Below are 19236 nucleotides of genomic sequence, written 5' to 3' on the forward strand. Positions count from 1 at the left end.
CTCTCTCTATATATATATATATATATCTATCCATCCATCTATCTTGCTCTCTATATCTATCCATCTATATATCTATCTATCTCTCTATATATCTATCTATCTCTATCTATCCATCCATCCATCTTTCTCTCTCTCTTTATCTATCTATCTCTCTATCTATCCATCTTTCTCTCTCTCTTTATCTATCTATCTCGCTCTCTATATCTAACTCTCTATCTACCTATCCGTCTCTCTCTCTATATCTATCTATCCATGTATCTTGCTCTCTATATCTATCCATCTATATATTTATCTATCTCTCTATATATCTATCTATCTCTATCTATCTATCTATCTATCCATCCATCTTTCTCTCTCTCTTTATCTATCTATCTCTCTCTATATGTATATATATATCTATCTCTAGCTACATCTCTCTCTATAAAACTATCTCTCTATATCTGTCTATCTATCTCGCGCTCTATATCTACCTATCCGTCTCTCTCTATATATATATATCTATCTCTAGCTACATCTCTGTATATAAAACTATCTCTCTATATCTATCTCACTCTCTATATCTATCCATCTATATATCTATCTATCTCTCTATATATCTATCTATCCATCTTTCTCTCTCTTTATCTAACTATCTTGCGCTCTATATCTATCCATCTCTCTCTATCTACCTATCCACCTCTCTCTCTCTCTCTCTATATATATATATATATATATATATATATATATATATATATATATATATATATATATATATCCATCTCTAGCTACATCTCTCTCTATAAAACTATCTCTCTATATCTGTCTATCTATCTATCTCGCTCTCTATGTCTACCTATCCGTCTCTCTCTCTCTCTCTCTCTTTCTCTCTCTCTCTCTCTCTCTCTCTCTCTCTCTCTCTCTCTCTCTATATATATATATATATATATATATATATATATATATATATATATATATATATATATATATATATCTCTAGCTACATCTCTCTATATAAAACTATCTCTCTATATCTATCCATCTATCTCACTCTCTATATCTATCTCTCTATATATCTATCTATCCATCCTTCTCTCTCTCTTTATCTATCTATCTTGCGCTCTATATCTACCCATCTCTCTCTATCTACCTATCCATCTCTCTCTCTCTCTATATATATATATATCTATCTATCTCGCTCTCTATATCTATCTCTCTCTATATCTATCTATCTCTCTCATATATATCACTATCTCTCTCTCTATCTATCTACCTATCTATCTATCTATCTATCTATCTATCTATCTATCTATCTATCTATCTATCTATCTATCTGTCTCTCTCTCTATCTATCTATCTATCTATCTATCTATCTCCTTTAATAAACAACACATCATACATTCATCCATTTATAGTTTATACTGTTAAACGATGCGGGACGTCCGCAAACCAAATTCATTCCTGGAGACTCCTTCCGTAAACATCTCCTTACAGAAAACCTCACCATATCAACGATTGCTTCATCTGTTTTAATCTGTTTATAGTTTCAGGTTATGTGAAGCGTATTAGAATGGGTGCATTAATATAACGCAGCTGCAGGACTGTCAGAGCTGCAGTTAATACAGACTATTAATACACCTTCTCACTCACTGATTATTTTTGCTTTGTAGCTGCCTGCAATATTTTCTAATGAGTAGAGGTGTTACCCCGGTGTCCGGGTGAGATTCCCCCATTGGCCCTTCTCTATCATGCCCCCACCCCCCAGCATTTTGAGTGTCTAGAAAAGCGCTATATAAATGTAAGGAATTATTATTATTCTGACCAATCAGAATAAAGAATTCAACAGCGCTGTAATGTAATACTGTAACACACACTACGCAGGACAATATCCTGATAGAACTGCATCGGGACAGCGACCCCTATGGACGATTGTTATTAATTACCTTTCTAAAGTAATCCATTGTCACCTTTCATTCTTTGGAATACTTCAAAGCGATAGATAAAAACGATCATTAATTAATACACCCCCCCCCCCCCCCTAAAAAAAAAAAAAAACACAAAAAAACAAAAACAAAAAATAAAAAACATAGGACCAATAAATGAACTATATTACATTGTCGATTTAAAGCAAGCTTTGTCAACAAGTTTTCCTAATCATTATCAACATACTCTGCTATAATATACATCACGACTGTTTTTCTATATGGCCAAGCTTTATTCTTTCTAGAGACAAACCCCATGACAGGAACCATCCTGATTTTAAAAGACAAATTTCGGTTGTACAGACGGTTTAGACTCCGAGAACAGAATTGCGCTTCAACTTCCTGTGTGGTAACGCCCATGGGACCTCTACTTGACCTGCAAAACCCCAGCATGCTTCAGTGACACGTGCAGGCTGTAGATTTCCATCACCAGCTACTGTAAGTCACACACACACACACACACACACACACACACACGCCATTGATAAGCCAATGTGAATCCTTCAGCACCAGGTGAGGAAGAGAGGCTGAAAAACAGAATTCCTCAACAGATGAATGAAGAACGTGTGCAGGTCTCATCTCTCTGTTAGCGTCTGAGTCGAGCGGTGAGTTCGACGTAAGAGTTTAACGGTGACACAATCTGTATCTCTATCGGTTTAACGATCCGAATATCCGTATCTGCATCTAAACCTCAAGTGGGAGTGTCCCAAATCCAGAGTGCTCTGGAGTCTCCTTGGTTTCGCGTCAATTTAATTCTGCGTCTCCGTTTGTCCCGAAGGATTCGTAGCGGAGCGCTCGCCCGGGCCCACGTGAAAGTAAAAACCCTCCTGCTCGCACGAGTATTTTGTCGAGACCCGCAGGTTTCCAGGTATCGGTTCGGAACACATTATGCGTTTGTTTCTAATAATGTATTTGTGTATTCGGTTACATCCGGTACTCTGCACTCAGAGAGGAAATGAGAATCAGTGAGCGGCATCTTAAGCCCACTATCTACGTCCGTGTGCGTGCGTGTGTGTGTGTGTGTGTGCTGTCAGAGACAACAGTGCTGCCAAAGTGTGAAGTGAGTTCGGTTAAACAGGCTGCTCTCTATGCCTGAGTGTGTATGGTGGTGTAACGGAAATCTAGGCTGAAAGGCGGAGATAGAGAGATGGGTATTTGGGCGTTTTTGCAGGCTAGAGTGTCATGCTGAGATTGAGCAGTAGCAGGGTTGTGTTCCCATACACACACACACACACACACACACACACACACACACACACACACACACACACATCAAAAGCAGTTTAGCTTCCAGTTTCAGTCGAAAAGGCAGAATATTTAGCTGAGTTTAGTGTGACAGCAGTGATACTGTGTTAAAGCCCAGAAGGTGATGGATGGTGCCAAATTCCTTTCAATTGCATTTTCTTTTAAATTGTTCGAAATATGGAATATTCAAGTGCATCTGAATAGCAGTGAGTGCGTACATTTATACTGCAACAGACAGAGTGGACTTCAGCAGTAGCACTACACTATGGCTGCGTCCCAAATGGTGCACTATATATGACCAAATACTATAAATGACCAAATTATATATAATAAGTGGTCTGTACTTATATAGCACTTTTATCCAAAGCGCTTTACACTGGTTCTCACTCACACACACACACACACACACTCACACACCAATGGTAGCAGAGCTGCCATGCAAGGTGCTAACTTGCCATCGGGAGCAACTTGGGGTTCAGTGTCTTACCCAAGGACACTTCGGTATGTGGAGTCACGCGGGCCGGGAATCGAACCCCCAACCCTACGATTAGTGGACGACCCGCTCTACCACCTGATCCACAGCCGCCCTGTATATACACTAGTACTTAGGCAGGGTTACTTTCATAATGTACATTTACAGTAACACTTACAAATGACTACAGTAACTTAATCCATGTATCACAATATGAAAGGAATGTAATCTGATTACTTTGGGATTACTTCAAGGTCACATATATAAATAAAGTCAAGAGAAAAGCAATACGCTCTAAAATACTTTTTATTTAGAAGTTTATTTATAATTTAAAAAATAAATAAATAAATTAAACTGGCCTGCAGGATCTTATTCCCAGCAAGACTGGTGTATTTATTTGTGCACGAGCCCTACGCGCAAAGTTTTCGAGACTCTAAAAGCTGACGCTTTCCTTTCTTCGGAGATTGAGACGGTGTGGAAATAAGAGATTAATCTAGGAATGACGCAGGAATAAGTGGCGTGTTGCGTTTTCTGCTGACGGTCTAATTTCCAGTACGGTGGGAAATCTTGTGTACGTCCTGAATGACCAGCCTGGCCAAATCGCACTGTGCTAACGTGGCTAGTTACACCGAAGCACTGCTGTGGGTTGAAGAAAAGGTCAGGCAGCCATCTGTGCCTTATAGCTGTGAAAAACATGAAAGGACGTGGCCACACACACCGCGTCCACCTGGGAGGCCACATCTGCCCCGGTTCTGAACACGGATACCCAACACTCCCCCCGCTTCCCATACTCATAGGAGTTGGACAGTCCACTCTCTGACCATCAGCCCACCCTCTGCTGTGGACGAGGGATGCTGTGCGTGTGTGCGAGTGTGTGTGTGTGTGTGTGTGGGTGGAAATCTGATCACGCCGCCGCCTCAAAGAGAAAAACAACAAGGCCTTACGCATACATCTGTCTCTGGATAACTTACCAGCTTTTCCACACACGAAAACCAAGCGGTGCAGCAGATAAGGTGGATCAGGGAATTCACAAACCACAATGCAACCTCGCTCTCTTTTCTATCTGTGCAGCAGTTCACGAGAGGCTATAAAGCCTAAAAGCCCTCTCTCTCTCTCTCTCTCTCACTCTCTCTCGACTGATCCTGAGAGCGCTGCAAAATTAATAGCTTGTAACAAGCTCCCCAGTGGACCGAGATGTACCAGTCCCTGTTTTTATTTCCTCACTCTTCCTCCTGTATCCTCCTCTCAATTCAATTCAGTTTGATTTGTATGACACTAATAACAATAGACACTGTCACAAAGCGGCTTTACGGAAAATCTGGATGTAGATTTAGAGGCCAGAGGACAACGTGAGGAAGAAACCTCGAGACGATCCGGACTCCAAAGGGAACTTGTCCTCTATTCCTACTTCTCCTCTGGTCCATTCTCCAGCCGCGCGATCGTGGCTTTCGAGGCCAAAATGACCGGAGACACCTCTCTAAATCCTGAGACCCTTTTCCTTTCTTGCTCTCGGCAATCTTGTTGATGGATGTCTCGCAGAGAAGGCGCAGACGTTCTCCGTGATCAATAAGGTTCCGGATCAAGAGAGCCTCGTAACACCGTCCTGTTCCTCTACACGTCACATGACGGGCATTGTCAACGCAAATCACAAAGAAAAATACACCACGCCCTGACACCCGTCAGCACGTCCACTTTCTTATTAATGGATACACTTCAGAATAGACAACATCTCTACTTTGGTATTTTTTGGGGCTAATAATAATAATAATAATAATAATAATAAAAAAAACTTGTGCACACACACCTCGTATTAATCTTTTTTTTTTTTTAAATGTATATTTAATTTGTAAATCGTCTCTCGCTGTTACGTTACATTAAACCTTTAAGAAAAGGTTACAGGTAGCACCTCTTTAGAAAGCCGGAACCCTTATTCATCCGAAGCATCCTTAAGGAGTTCTATGAACGTGTCATTTACACCTCAGAGCTGATTAGCAACAAGCAGTGCAATTTGTTGGAGTCCCTGTCATCACCTCGTTACCACGGTGACGTCCAGTAACCTCACCGTTCCAAGTGCGTGTGGGTGGAGTTAACCGCCTGACCCCCCCCCCCCCCCCACCTCTCTACGGCACACACACACTGGAACAACGCCTGTAAATAGAGCAGCAGTCGATAGATGTGATTAAAACATCCCGTATCGAGGCCTGCCATGCTCACACAGACCAGAGTGAGAGAGAGAGAGAGAGGGCGTCGAATGACAAGGTCAGCCAAATGTCAGTATGTGTGGGTGGGTGGGTGTGTGTCTGTGTGTGGTTGCATGAGAAAAAGGGTGGGGTAAAAGGGCCTAGTCATCTAGCTCCGATGACAATCATCAGTTTAGCAAGTGGATAAGATTTATGCACAGGCATTTGTGTGTGTGTGTGTGTGTGTGTGTGTGTGTGTGTGTGTGTGTTTGGTGCTGGGTGTTGGCTCTGCAGTCCTCAGCAGCCTGCATAAAGAAAGCGCTACGGAAGATCAGTAACTGCAGAGCAAGCACTACGGCCCTCACTTCCTGTCTTGTATCGACCCACTTATGGCCACTGGTCCAGCGGCAAGCCTTTCTCACACACTCGCTCACAGACAGAGACACACACACACACACATATACATATACACTACAACTGCACATTCATAAAATAACAACAATACAGATACTACTACTAATACTACTACTAATGATACAGTGGAAAGCAGTGATTGTCGGGGTCCAAGCACTAATAATTAAGCTCAACAGCGCAATTACTGCAACACCGACTGATCTAATTCCACCAGAGTCCACCAGTCTCAGCACACCGTTTCCACACGACTTAGCTCAGTCAAGTCTGATCACCAATCCTTAACTTCTGCTGAGGCTTTCACAATAGATATCGATCAAAATGCCTGATAGCCTTCACGATGTAGACAGGGATCACTTCGAAAAGCTCTCCATGTTTCAGAGTTGAAATGACACCATTATTATTCAACTGCGGCAGCAGCAGAAGAAGAAGAAGATTAGTAGGAGGAAGAAGATAATGGAGAAGAAAAAGAAGAAGAGGAAGAAGATAATAAAGAAGAAGATGAAAACTATAAAGGAGACGACGAGGAACGGGGAGAGGAAGAAAGAAGAAGAGACAGTAGGAAAAAAAAGAAGAAGAGGAAACACGAGGACAAACGGAACGGGAATGAAGAATAAGAAGAAGAGGAAGAAGAGGAACTGGGTGAGGAGGAGGAAGAAGAAAATTAGTAGAAAAAGAAGAAGAGAAAGAAGAAGAAACAGAAGGACAAAAAATGAAAGGGAATGAAGAAAAAGAACAACAACAACAAGTAGAAGAAGAAGAAGAAGAAGAAGAAAAAGAAGAGGAACGGGAAGAGGAGGAACAAGAAGAAGAAAAAAAAAGAGAAAGAAGAAACAGGACAAAAAAGGAAAGGGAATGAAGAAGAAGAACAATAACAACAACAACAAAGAAGAAGAAGAAGAAGAAGAAGAACACAACAACAAGAGAAATGGGACGGGGAGGAGGAAGAAGACGACAAAGAGAAAGAATAAACAGAAGGACAAAAAAGGAAAGGGAATGAAGAAGAACAACAAGAAGAAAACAAAGAAGACGACTATTGATAAGATGAAAACAAACGAGATGAACAAGAAGAAGATGAGATGAACAATATGACGATGACGATGTGAACAAAGAGGAAAGAGGGGACTGAGGACAGGGAAGAACAAGAAAAAAAATGATAAGAAAAGACAGAAAAAGTAGACGACGACAAAAAGATGATGGAAGAAGTAGAACAACAAGAAGAAACGGATTGGAGAAAAAGAAGACAACTATTAATAAAATCAAGAGACTTTTCACTCTCATGCCTGTAAATAAACCAAAATGGCCGGCCGAGTCCTCCGAAAGCTGTGGCCGTTCTCATATCTGCACGTTTTCACTAGCTCCACTATTTTTGGTATCTGTCAAGCCACATACAATCCCCACGCTCTGTACACACAGAGTTTAGGAACCCGCGCACAGCAGAGAGGAGCAGAGCTCAAGACCACCACCAGAGCGAGAGAACAGCCCACAGCCCAGCGCGGGGCAGAACACACAGGAAGAAAACGACCGAGCGCTGAGATCCACCCACACTCTTCAGACATGGCTCAAGTTCAGAAGACCAAGCAGTGGAAAATCTTCTGCATGCCAGAGGAAAGAAAGTGGAGAGAGAGAGAGAGTGACGGAGTGCGGGACAGAAAACGCTGAGCTCAGCTAAGAAAGCAGAGCCAGATACATCACATGAGTGGTGAACGAGGTGCTGTCACCCAACAGGAAGTGCCGGTCACCAACGCAGACACACGCGAACCTGGTGATTTCTTTATAATCAGACTCTCTCTGAACAAATACATCAATACAAGACATTTTCTAGATCTAGGATTAAGAGTGACGTACGTCAGAGGTTTGCGCAGATGTCGAGAATGAGAAATGGGATGCTTATTATGATATTAAAAATCCACTGTAATGGAATTCTTCTCCAGACCCAATCCTTCACGAATGTGCTCCAAATGACACTGCTGGGATTTATAATCTCATTTTCAAATAATTTTGTTACACGGTAGTGAGATTTTGTGAGATTTCGAATCGTTTGAGAGGCGAACTGTGATGTGAAAAAGAATCCGGTTGTCCAAGATGGCAGCCCCAATAACACCGTGATGACGTTTCCCACTGTGTCCTAAACCACATAAGCAAGCCTCTGGCAGGAGGTTAATTCTCAGCCATAAATGGATCTTTTAACAAATTAATGAACCAAACACGCATCCAAAGTTACAGAGAAAATGCGGTATAGTTGTAGTTATTAAATTCAATTCAATTGTATTTGTATAGCACTTTTAACAATGGACGTTGTCTCAAAGCGGCTTTACAGAATCATATAAACACAGGATGGAGATTTTAAGTGTGTGGATTTATCCCTATTGGGCGAGCCGGTGGAGACGGTGGTGAGGGAAAAACTCCCTGAGATGATACGAGGAAGAAACCTTGAGAGGAACCGGACTCAGAAGGGAACCCGTCCTCATCTGGGTAACGACGGATAGTTTGAAAGTAAAAGAAAGTTCATTATGGTTTTATATGAAGTCTGTTTGTTGAACTAGTCCACTGTTCACTAAAGGAGACCTGAGTGAAGAACTGCATGTGGTAATCGCAGTCCCAAGGACATCGCAGCAACCGTAGTCCCAGCAACCACAGCGAGAACGTCCATGAGGAATTGAGGTCCAAAACCATTTCCATGGTACTTCAAGCGGTACCGTCCTCTTCGATCTCCAGACTTTAACCTCTAATTGATGAGAGCTCCATCCAGAGGTTGGGAATCAGGATGGACCAGGCAGGTCCGGAGAGCAGAACGGGTCAGGATCCATAAAGTTATCAAACTAGTACTTCAGAAATTGTTTCAACTTGACCATTATTATTTGTCAGATCATGCGAAAGGTTCATGTCACACCCATGTTTAGCTTCGGAAGTTGGTCAGGCTTCACGTGACACATAATAAAAACAACAAATATGTTTATTGGACTCGTCTACATATTTCCACATGGTTTCAGTTTCTTAGTGCGGCGTTGAGCGCACGCTACACGACTTTCGAAATCTCAGAAGCGCTGACCTGCTCGCGCTACACGACTGGCGTCGTTTGCGAGTCGGTTGTTTGGTGTCGTAACGATGTACATACTACACAATCTTTCACCTGGAGAGATCCCCAAATTCTGTTTCTTTTCAGAAACACAAGAGCTGTCCATCATTTCACCGAAACTGTATGGAAATGAGAGAAAACGAGGAGGAAATAATGGATGCTGAGACATGGGTATAGCGTATCGTGAAAAGAAACTATTTCTATTAGAGCTGTGCGCTGACAGGAATCAAATTATGTTTATTTTTGCTGTTACTAACAACTGTTTTGGTATGCCATGACAAAAAAAAAAAAAAGTTTTTACAGAAGCATTATTATTGTTCTTACATTTTACTCGCACTCTCCCACACAAATTGACAGAAGATAAACTGGGTTCAGGGACCTGCGAGCAGATGATATCCTCTCGGACTCTTAAGGCTGTACTCGCGACTAGTCGCAGAGGGTTTCACACTATGCGATTCATCAGTGAGAAAACTGAACATGCTTGAGAGAATATCAGCGCCTCAGCGAGCGCATACAGACTGAGAATATGGTATCGGTGTACAGGGCACGCTACATGGCGGGGGGGGTAGTCGCCGACCGTGAGGGAGGGAATATCGTCGCCATTTCTCGGTGGCTGGGAAATCAGGTTTAATATCATGTAGTGTAGTCTTAATTCGTGAATCCATCATTAGACGTACCTGTTTATGTGGTCCTCTCAGTATATGAGCTCTGGCTCCCTCGCACGCCGTCCTCATGGCCTCCAGAGACGGCGTCCCCAACAGGTCAGTGATCAAATCCAACTGACGGAGAGAAGTTTCGAGAAAGTGAGAACGATACAAAACAGAGTAGATCACATTACTGAATAATTCGAGGAAGGCAAAAATCACACTTCGGATTTAAATAATAATTATTACATTATAACATGCACCATTACTTTAACACAAAATCAAAGGCATTAGGTGTGAATCTCCCTCAGCATGAACTACTCCTGGACTAAACCGAGCGAGCGGTGAAGAGAACGTGACGTTGAGAAGTCAGTTTTCACGCTCATCAATACTACCACTGAGACTATCAATACAGCAGCGAGCATAGGGGTCCAAGCACTGGTAATTAAGCTCAACCGTGCAAACACTGCACCTCTTACTGATCCAGTTCCACCACGTCTGCATCAAACAAAGCTTCCTGCACATTTTCTGACCAACCCGTAAAAGATTTCGATCAACACGCGTAACACGCCAGTACGAAGTAGAACCACCCCCCCCTCCCGCAATTTAGCAAAGTTTCTAAACCTGTAGAGTTGTTTGTGCGTTTTGAAATTATGATGACTTTATTATACAGGTATTATGAGTTACTGCGCTTTAATTAATGTGTCGGTTTATACACGTGGTGCACAGTCGCGATCTCAAGTCAACCAAATTCTGTCCTGGAGAGAGTTGTGTAAGATTTGGGGGGGCCAGGAGGCACATTCCATTCTGGGTGGACAGCCAGCTGTACACACTTCTCCATCGACAATAGGTACACACACACACACAGGACCAGCTGGAGCTGAGATATTAAAAGAACACGTGCCTTCTCTTCTTCTGCAGCCAATCAATACAACAAAGAGCGTTTTCTTTACTTCAGGAACTGCTGCTTCTTCTGACCAATCAGAATCACACAACTAATATACTCGATACAGCACATGGCATATACGCAACATGGATGTAAGCACTCATCATCACAAGCTTGGCAAGATTAAAATCCTGGGGCTGTATTAAATAAGGAATAAAAGCCTTTGTGTCATTGTGTCTGTTATAAGAAAATAATAATGCTGCGATGGTGTCTTCACACAAGTGGAGTTACTCGCATCACCCCAAACTCATTTACTGTCCTAGAACAGCACATCCCTGCGCGTTTCGTTTTCTCGTACGCTACGTCAATTTGCCAACAATTACGACGTTTTACTAATAAAAGAACGATGTCGTACTTTTTACCTACTTATAGTGACTTTGTCTCCACATTTACTGTTCTGGACCATCGGCGATAACACGCTAGTTCCTGTCCTCACTTACGTTAGAGCAGCTATAAAGGATCCTTCCCTCACCAGCCTGTCTTTTTCTCTCTAGAACTCACAAGCTCGTCCTCTTTTCCTCCACTCGTTTTACAAATTATTAGTAGAAATGCCGCTCTAACTACAAAGACGGATTTTGTGCGCTGCTGTTTTAGGATGCTACTGGGAGTCGCACTTCCGGTGCGTCTTTTCACCGTCCCGACACCCAGCAGTAGCGTGAGAATTGCGCAATAAAATGGACAAATCTCACATACTTCTCTAGTACTCTACACCGAGTACTAACACTAACTAGTTTTCCTACTACATCCGGTTATTCCTCTCACGCAGCCTTCAAACCTACTGAAAGGTTCGTTTTTGGGTCCCAGGCTTCTGGATCTTCAGAATAACATGAATTCGCTTAACGTTTTACAGCTGGACTTGGAAAGCTGATGGACAAGGCTTTGACGCACCAGCTAGTGAATGCAGCATTTAATCCTCTAGATATACATAAGATACGCGGGCGTGTGTGGGACGTCGTCGCTTCTGGACGTGCACGCAAAGTCACGCATCACGCATCTGTTTCTCCATGGGCTGTATCACACCAGGTGTGAACAAGTTTCCTAGAACAGCACACCTCATCATGTGCTATTCCTTATGCATCGGATGTAGCAGTGAAAAGAGATGCGCGTCAGGACTAGACTGATAAGTGAGTGCGAGGACTGTTCCTTTGGGTTTTAGTCACCTATGTTACACCTTGGATATGGGAATTAAAAAAAAAAATAATAAAATAAATTAAAAAAAGTAAGGTGATCAAGGCCTGTCACTGTAACTACTTTTCGTTGGACTTATGTGGCTCGATCCCCAACGTTACTGACCACGACTGGATTACTACCTACACTATTCGAATATATTCTTTCTAGATTTTTCTTCTTCAAAAAACATCAGTAGTGCGTTGTTAATATCTTGCGTGTCGTTTATAGAACACAGAAAAAACATAGAAGCTTATAGAACATAGAAAACAAATCGAACGTTTAAACCGAGGAAATGTACCATTTTAAGGAAAAAAAAATAAGGCGGTTGTGAATTTGATGGCCGCAACACGTCTCAAAAAAGTTGGGACGGGGGCAACAAAAGGCTGGAAAAGTAAGTGTTACTAAAAAGAAACAGCTGGAGGAACATTTTGAAACTAATTAGGTTAATTGGCAACAGATCAGTAAGATGATTGGGTATAAAAAGAGTATCTTAGAGAGGCAGAGTCTTACAGAAGTAAAGATGGGATGGAAGCAGATGTTGCTCTAAAACCTGTTTATACACCTTTCAGCATTGATGGTGCCGTTCCAGATGTGCAAGCTGCCCATTCCATAGGCACTAATGCACTCCGTACCATCAGGGATGCAGGCTTATGAACTGAGCGCTGATAAAAAGCTGGATGGTCCCTCTCCTCTTTAGTTTAGAGGACACGGCGTCCATATTTTCCAAAAATAATTAAAAATTTCGATTCATCTGACCGCAGAACAGTTTTCCACTCTGACTCAGTCCATTTTAAATGAGCTTTGGCCCGGAGAAGACGGCAGCATTTCTGGATCATGTTCACTTATGGCTTCTTCTTTGCATGATAGAGCTTTAACCAGCGTTTGTGGATGTCATGGTGAACTGTGTTCACAGACAATGAGTTCTGGAGGTGTTTCTGAGCCCCTGCAATGATTTCCATTACAGAATCAGGCCTGTTTTTAACGCCGTGCCGCCTGAAGGCCCGAAGATCACACGCATGCGATATTGATTTTCACCCTTGTCCCTTGCGCACAGAGATTTCTCCAGATTCTCATCATCTTTTGATGATATTATGTACTGTAGATGATGAGATAGTCTTCGGAACATTATTCTGAAATCGTTCCACAAATTGTAGACGCAGTTTCTCGCAGACTGCTGCTCCTCTTCCCATCTTTACTTCTGAGAGACTCTGCCTCTCTAAGATACTCTTTTTATACCCAGTCATGTTACTGACCTGTTCCCAATCAACCTCCTGCTGTTTCTTTTTACTAACACTTACTTTTCCAGCCTTTTGTGTTGCAGCCATCAAATTCAAAATTACCTTATTTTTTCCCCTTAAAATGGTACATTTCCTCAGTTTAAACATTTGATATGTTTTCTATGTTCTATTGTGAATAGCATATGGGTTTATGAGATTTGCAAATCACTGCATTCTGTTTTGATGTACAGTTTACCCAGTGTCCCAACTCTTTTTTTTTTTTTTATTGTTGGTGACATTCATTCTTATGGAAACAAACGGGCGATATCGAGGTCACGCCCATAAATCGTATGTTATACCATATAACATAATTATTGTGACAGGCCTAGCTTGGACTCACTGAACATCAGTAAAAGGCCACTCGCGGTCATATGCCCAAAAATGTTTGGGAACTCCTGGTTTAAGACAACACGGTAAAAATGCAGTTTGTCATGTTACTGAGAAACCACAAAGCGTAACCTCCTCTGTCCTGAAGATGTCGGAAAACTTCGAGTCCCAGCTTTTACCTCTGACTCTTACACTGCGAAAAAACGACAAAATTAACGAGTGGAAAGATCTCGAATATAGTCAAATGTACGTAGTATTTTCCATTATAAAACGACCAAATCTAAGAGTATTAGACCTTTTTCTACATAGTTTTACTCATTTCGAGCGCTCATTTCAATTATGAGCTATTAATAACTCATTTATTTCTAGAAAGAAGCAACATTTTCTAGAAACAGGTTTAATAATCTTACATATGGTTTACGGTCAACTTATAGCAAGAAATACTAGATCCATCCGACCACACTCGGGACATTTTCACGAGCCGAGATACGTACAAAGTGCTGACACCGGAGACTCCTCCCACGACTGTTGAATAAACAGAAAAGTTCACCATATCGACGATTACGCATGTTTTTCCTTTCTTAAATAGCCCATTCAACAACAAATCCATTTATTATTAGGCTTAGATGATGTCCTAGTGTAAGTGGTTACTATAGAAACTATAGCACCTGTGTTTTGCAGCTGTCAGAGCTGCCGTTACAGGAAATCAACAGTGCTTCAGTATAAGCTTTCATATTCGCCATTTCACAATATAAATAAATGAAATAAATTCAATGCCATTACGCTGGTAAATAAGAGCTTAGCTGGAACATTACGTTACCTGTTAGAGTTGATATTTAGGCTAACGTTTAGGACGCACCTAGAGTTATCGTGTTTATCACAGTGTGTATGTGACTTTACCGAGTTTAGGATTATCCCGTAACAGCCACTGCTCTAAACGAACGTCCTGACAGAACGCGTTAGCCGTGACCTGTATAGAGGAAAACAATACCTCTTCCTCGGATGGTTTTATTCTAGTACATTCCATTAAGTAGACTGTAAAGTCTGAAGTATTGCTGTGCGACTTTAGTGCTTGTTCAGCAGAGATCCTGGCCTTCATCCCTTAAATCAAGCTTCATGGCCGTTAGGAACACACAGCCTTGAGCTCGGCCCTGCCGAGTTCAGACTCTCGCTCTCTTCAATCTCCTCCTTTTAGCGTGTTTGTGCACGATGGGCCAAAATGCACAATGGGAGGACGCAGTTTGACCGGTTTCTGACCGCCGCTTTAGATCCAATTGTAAAGTTTTGCTAGATTACTGTTAGAGATGAACACCCTGAATCCTGGTTTCAGGCAGAAATCCCAGAACTAAATTTCAGTCTAGACGTAATGTCTAGACGTCTTCATATCAAGTAGGCAAGACTCATTTGTACACTAAAGGTCATTTAGGGTCTTCTTGAAGGTTGCGATGCATCACCGATGGCACACGCAGTATCGGTATACGGTATATGGTCATATTGCGCAACACGCGAGACGTTCATAAAGATCTATCTATCTCTCTGTCTGTCTCACTCTCTCTCCATCTCTCTCTCGCTGACTCTCTGTCTCTCTCTCCAACAGATCTGCTCTGTCAGTTAGGGTGTACCTGCTGGATGGGGCTCTGGGCCTGGAAGAGGATCCGTCGTCCCAGCAGCTCGGCGAAGATGCAGCCCACGGACCAGATGTCGATGGCGTTGGAGTAATGCCGGCTTCCCATGAGGATCTCGGGGGCACGGTAGTACTGCGTCACCACTTCCTGGGTCATGTGACGCGACTCGTCAGGCTCCTCCACCCGCGCGAGACCGAAGTCACAGATCTGGGGCGAAAAGTATTTATAACGTAACACCCTAGGCGGCGTATGAAGAGAAAAGTGAGAGGAAGCAGTAGAGACAATACGGGAACACAGTACGAGACGAAATGGAATTTTAACCCCCTGAAAATGGCCAACCTGGAAAATTTCGTTTTTTTTCTTCTTAACCATAACTAAAAATGCAGAATCAAGAAGGTTCTGCCGAAACTCCTGGTCAATATTCAGAACATACGTCACACATTCATATTTTAGATGATCTGTTTTAGTTATCGGGTTCGAGTGTTTTTAAATCATGCCTTAATCATTGAACGCTTTTCGGTTCTCACTGAACTGTTACAATTTAAGTCTGACGAGCCAGTTCCCCGACGTTAAAGTGTGACGTGTTGCTCTTTAATAAACGGGGGAAAACGTAAGCGAAAGAGCCGCTGTAGCAAAAGAGGAATAAAACCGTCCTGGGTGTGCAGTTTCAGGAAAACAATCCGCTCTTGGATGGCAACAGTAACTCACGCTGCATCACACTGAACTATTTTTAAAACCACAGGATACAACTAAAGTCCTAGTTTTCAGAAAAAAATGTCGATTTGGGTGTTTCTTCCGGCGTTTCGTAATAAACAGCACCATCATCGCAGACTCATTCATAAACCTGTCATCTTTTTCGCTCTGGCTAAAAATAAATGAACGGACAGGAGGACAGGAAGTGAAGGAGAAGAAGAAAGAGAGAGATTAATGTGGAGCACAGCAGAGAAAAAAAAAACAAAAAAAGCTCCCAATTATTCATGAAGAGCAGCTCTCCATCGCTTCAAGGCCTGTCACATGAAGACAGAAAGGGAGAGAGAGAGTTTAGGAGCGTGATGTTAATCACCTCTCCAATCGGAATGATGAAAATCCGAGTGCTGAGCGAGCCAGCATGCTAAAACGTCAATCTGTGCTAAGAAACACACGTTGAGACGCGAGCGCGCGCGCACACACACACACACACACGTGATACCGGCGATAAAAACCCACGAGACTCTAAAAGGTTCGGTCTGATCTGCAGAGGGCCGATCAGACACGCACGAGGACTTCTCTGAAGAACAGCGAGCAGGTGGTAAAAGGAGGAAAAAATGTTTTCTCTTTCCGGGAAAAAAAGGAGCTTAAAGGATAAATGAGCTAATGCATGCTAAATAATTCTCTATCTGCAGCCTGAGAGCTTCATCTCTTCCATATTTCGCCTCGAGGACATTTCTCTAGCTGCATGACCTACTCTCTCTCTCTCTCTCTTTCTTTCTTTCTTTCTTTCACTTTCTCTCTCTCTCTCTCTCTCTCTCTCACACACACACAGTTTTAGCAGTGCTCTGCCTTTGGGCTGAGGAATAAAGATTTATGCTAGGACTTAAGCACATAAATCAATCCCAAAGCAGCCATGACCTCGTGCAGCCAAAGATGCGCGTGTTTCTCTGTGTGTTTGCGTTTGATCTAAAAATAGAAGATCATTACGGTAATACGCACACAGTCACCACTACCGTGTATTTACTTTTGAGAACTCGCCATACTCATACTGTGTTGTTATGTTAAACGCTAACAGAGCACCAAGGACAACGCTAAGCCTCTATATGCTGTACTGTAAACAGGGGGACGTAAAGATTCGGCTCGGGGATAGTCTGAGGACACGTTTGGGGTCTCTAAAAGTGGAATTGAATAAAATTTGAATAATCTTTTATTTTTAATTTTTTTTAAAAAAAAGGTCAACTGCTGCACCAAAATAATAATACTGATAATAATTATTATTATTAATGCACCGGGGTTCGATAGAATCACGTGCGTCTGAAACCAGACCGACATGGAGGGGGGGGGGGGGGGGGGGGGGGGGGGGGGGGGGGCGCCGAAAACCACCACGAACGTACAGATTTATAATCATGCAGAATTCTAATTTTAATTATTTATGAGGACGCGAAAGGGCATTGGGGGCGTGTCTATAAAAAGACTGACAAGAGGCCAAACTGTTGTTGTTTTCCACCCGCAGCCACGTCATACACTTGTGACTGAAGTATTTTTTTTTAAATAATTTCTACATATTTACACCTTTAAAACTCTGACCTCACTGTTTTTGAATGTTTTTGTCATACCATACTAACCTCCACAACAGAGTTTTTAGACTGACAGTACTACAGAACGTGACCTAGTGAACCAGTATGTTTTTATTAATATAGACTTCCTAGTCATAAAGTCTTTGTTGTAAGTCTCTCTGGATAACAGCGTCTGCCAAATGCCATCAATGTAAATATAATGTTATCAACGGCGCTGACGTCACCGCGTCGCTGCAAGGTTCCGTTGCACTTTTGCGCGTGTTATGCGTGAGCTAGGACTCCTCTCATATCATTTCGTATCTGATATTTTATGACAAGTTAATTCCACTTTATTGTATTATTACACCGTCATGGTGACGCATCAGAATATGATTCACGCTGTATTTCTCGTGTATCCACTGCTCCGTCACGACAAACCCCACTGCAAACTGGGATTTTGGATAAGACCCGGGCGAACACTTTTTACTCACACACATATGACTCCTCGTGTTCGGTATTTAAATGGATGCATTTATGCATTTCCCAATCTCTACTGCTCAACCCTCAGCGCGTAATGTTATTCTTGAGACATTTCACAGAACAGTTTATGGCATACTATTGTCACCTTCTGGGCTGGCGTGATCATGCGTGTTTTTAGGGGCCAAGCACCTACTGTATCCATTAGTTGTCTTATTCTTCCTCTTCTTCTCCCTATTATTATTATTCCCCAATGGGAGTCTATGGTAGCCCTATGAACCGCATGTAGGAAAATGATGAACTTTGGCACACTCATAGATATGACCAAGAAGAGTATCTGGACCAATTATGGGGTCTCTAGGACCAACTCTACAGCGCCACCACTAGTTCGAAAACTGGTTAGAATGGTTGAACACTTTGTCCTACAGAAAAGAAATTTAGTTCATCAGATCACTCTCCTCATGTTGCTCACAATCCATGTCTTACATTAAGACTCCACCCGTTACAGTACTCACCGGCTTAAAATGTACGGTATTCAGTTTTTTCGTTACTCCTCGTTCAAATTTTGAACAGAAATTTGATATTCATGCTATGTTTGGTCAAAAGTTATGATCCGGTATCTGTTAACGGTCTAACTGATGCTTTTGCGTGCTCATTCTCACCATGGAAGCGCTCCTCAGCATTCTCTGTGTGGCGCACTGCGATAAACGAAACGATTCAGTTCTGAGGAGCCAGGATTGGATTCCCATGTGGTGCAAGCTCTTAAAAGTGTCTGTAGTCTTGCGTGTTTCGGTTCCTTTCTTTTGTGGCTCAGCATTGCGTTAACTTTTTAACCTCTTGGCATGCAAATAAATGCATCTGTTCTGTTCATTTCCCGTTCAATCTTATTCTCAGCTGCGCATCTGAACCCATCTTTTATTCATTCCTGTACATTCTATTTCTCCTCTTATTGCGCTCGCTGTACCTCTGGTGCTTGGCCCCTTTAAACGCTGCTTGCGGCTTAAATTTTTTATTATTTTTCCATTTTCACGTGGAGATATTTTTGAAAATGCTGGATCTATTCATTTATTTTTTTTTAAATGAAGGGTAAAAGCTATGCTTATATAGAGTCATGCTTCCATATGCTGGTTTAAAAATGCTTCAAAAATATCCGTATACTTGATGGATGAGGCCTGAGTG

At 42.2% G+C, this 19236-nt stretch overlaps 1 protein-coding gene across 1 annotated transcript in view; it reads right to left on the reverse strand.

Annotated features, from left to right (window-relative positions):
• nlk2 (nemo-like kinase, type 2) overlaps positions 1 to 19236 on the reverse strand; it is a 91461-nt gene that overhangs the window by 9903 nt on the left and 62322 nt on the right. The window contains exons 6-7 of the mRNA XM_017490887.3: positions 15332 to 15541; positions 10023 to 10124 (exon numbers count right to left, since the gene is read on the reverse strand). Of these exons, the coding sequence (XP_017346376.1) occupies positions 10023 to 10124; positions 15332 to 15541 (312 nt within the window). The remainder of the gene's footprint in view (positions 1 to 10022; positions 10125 to 15331; positions 15542 to 19236) is intronic.

This window comes from Ictalurus punctatus, chromosome 17, assembly GCF_001660625.3.
Source record: "Ictalurus punctatus breed USDA103 chromosome 17, Coco_2.0, whole genome shotgun sequence".
In the NCBI taxonomy this organism is placed as follows: Eukaryota; Metazoa; Chordata; class Actinopteri; order Siluriformes; family Ictaluridae; genus Ictalurus; species Ictalurus punctatus.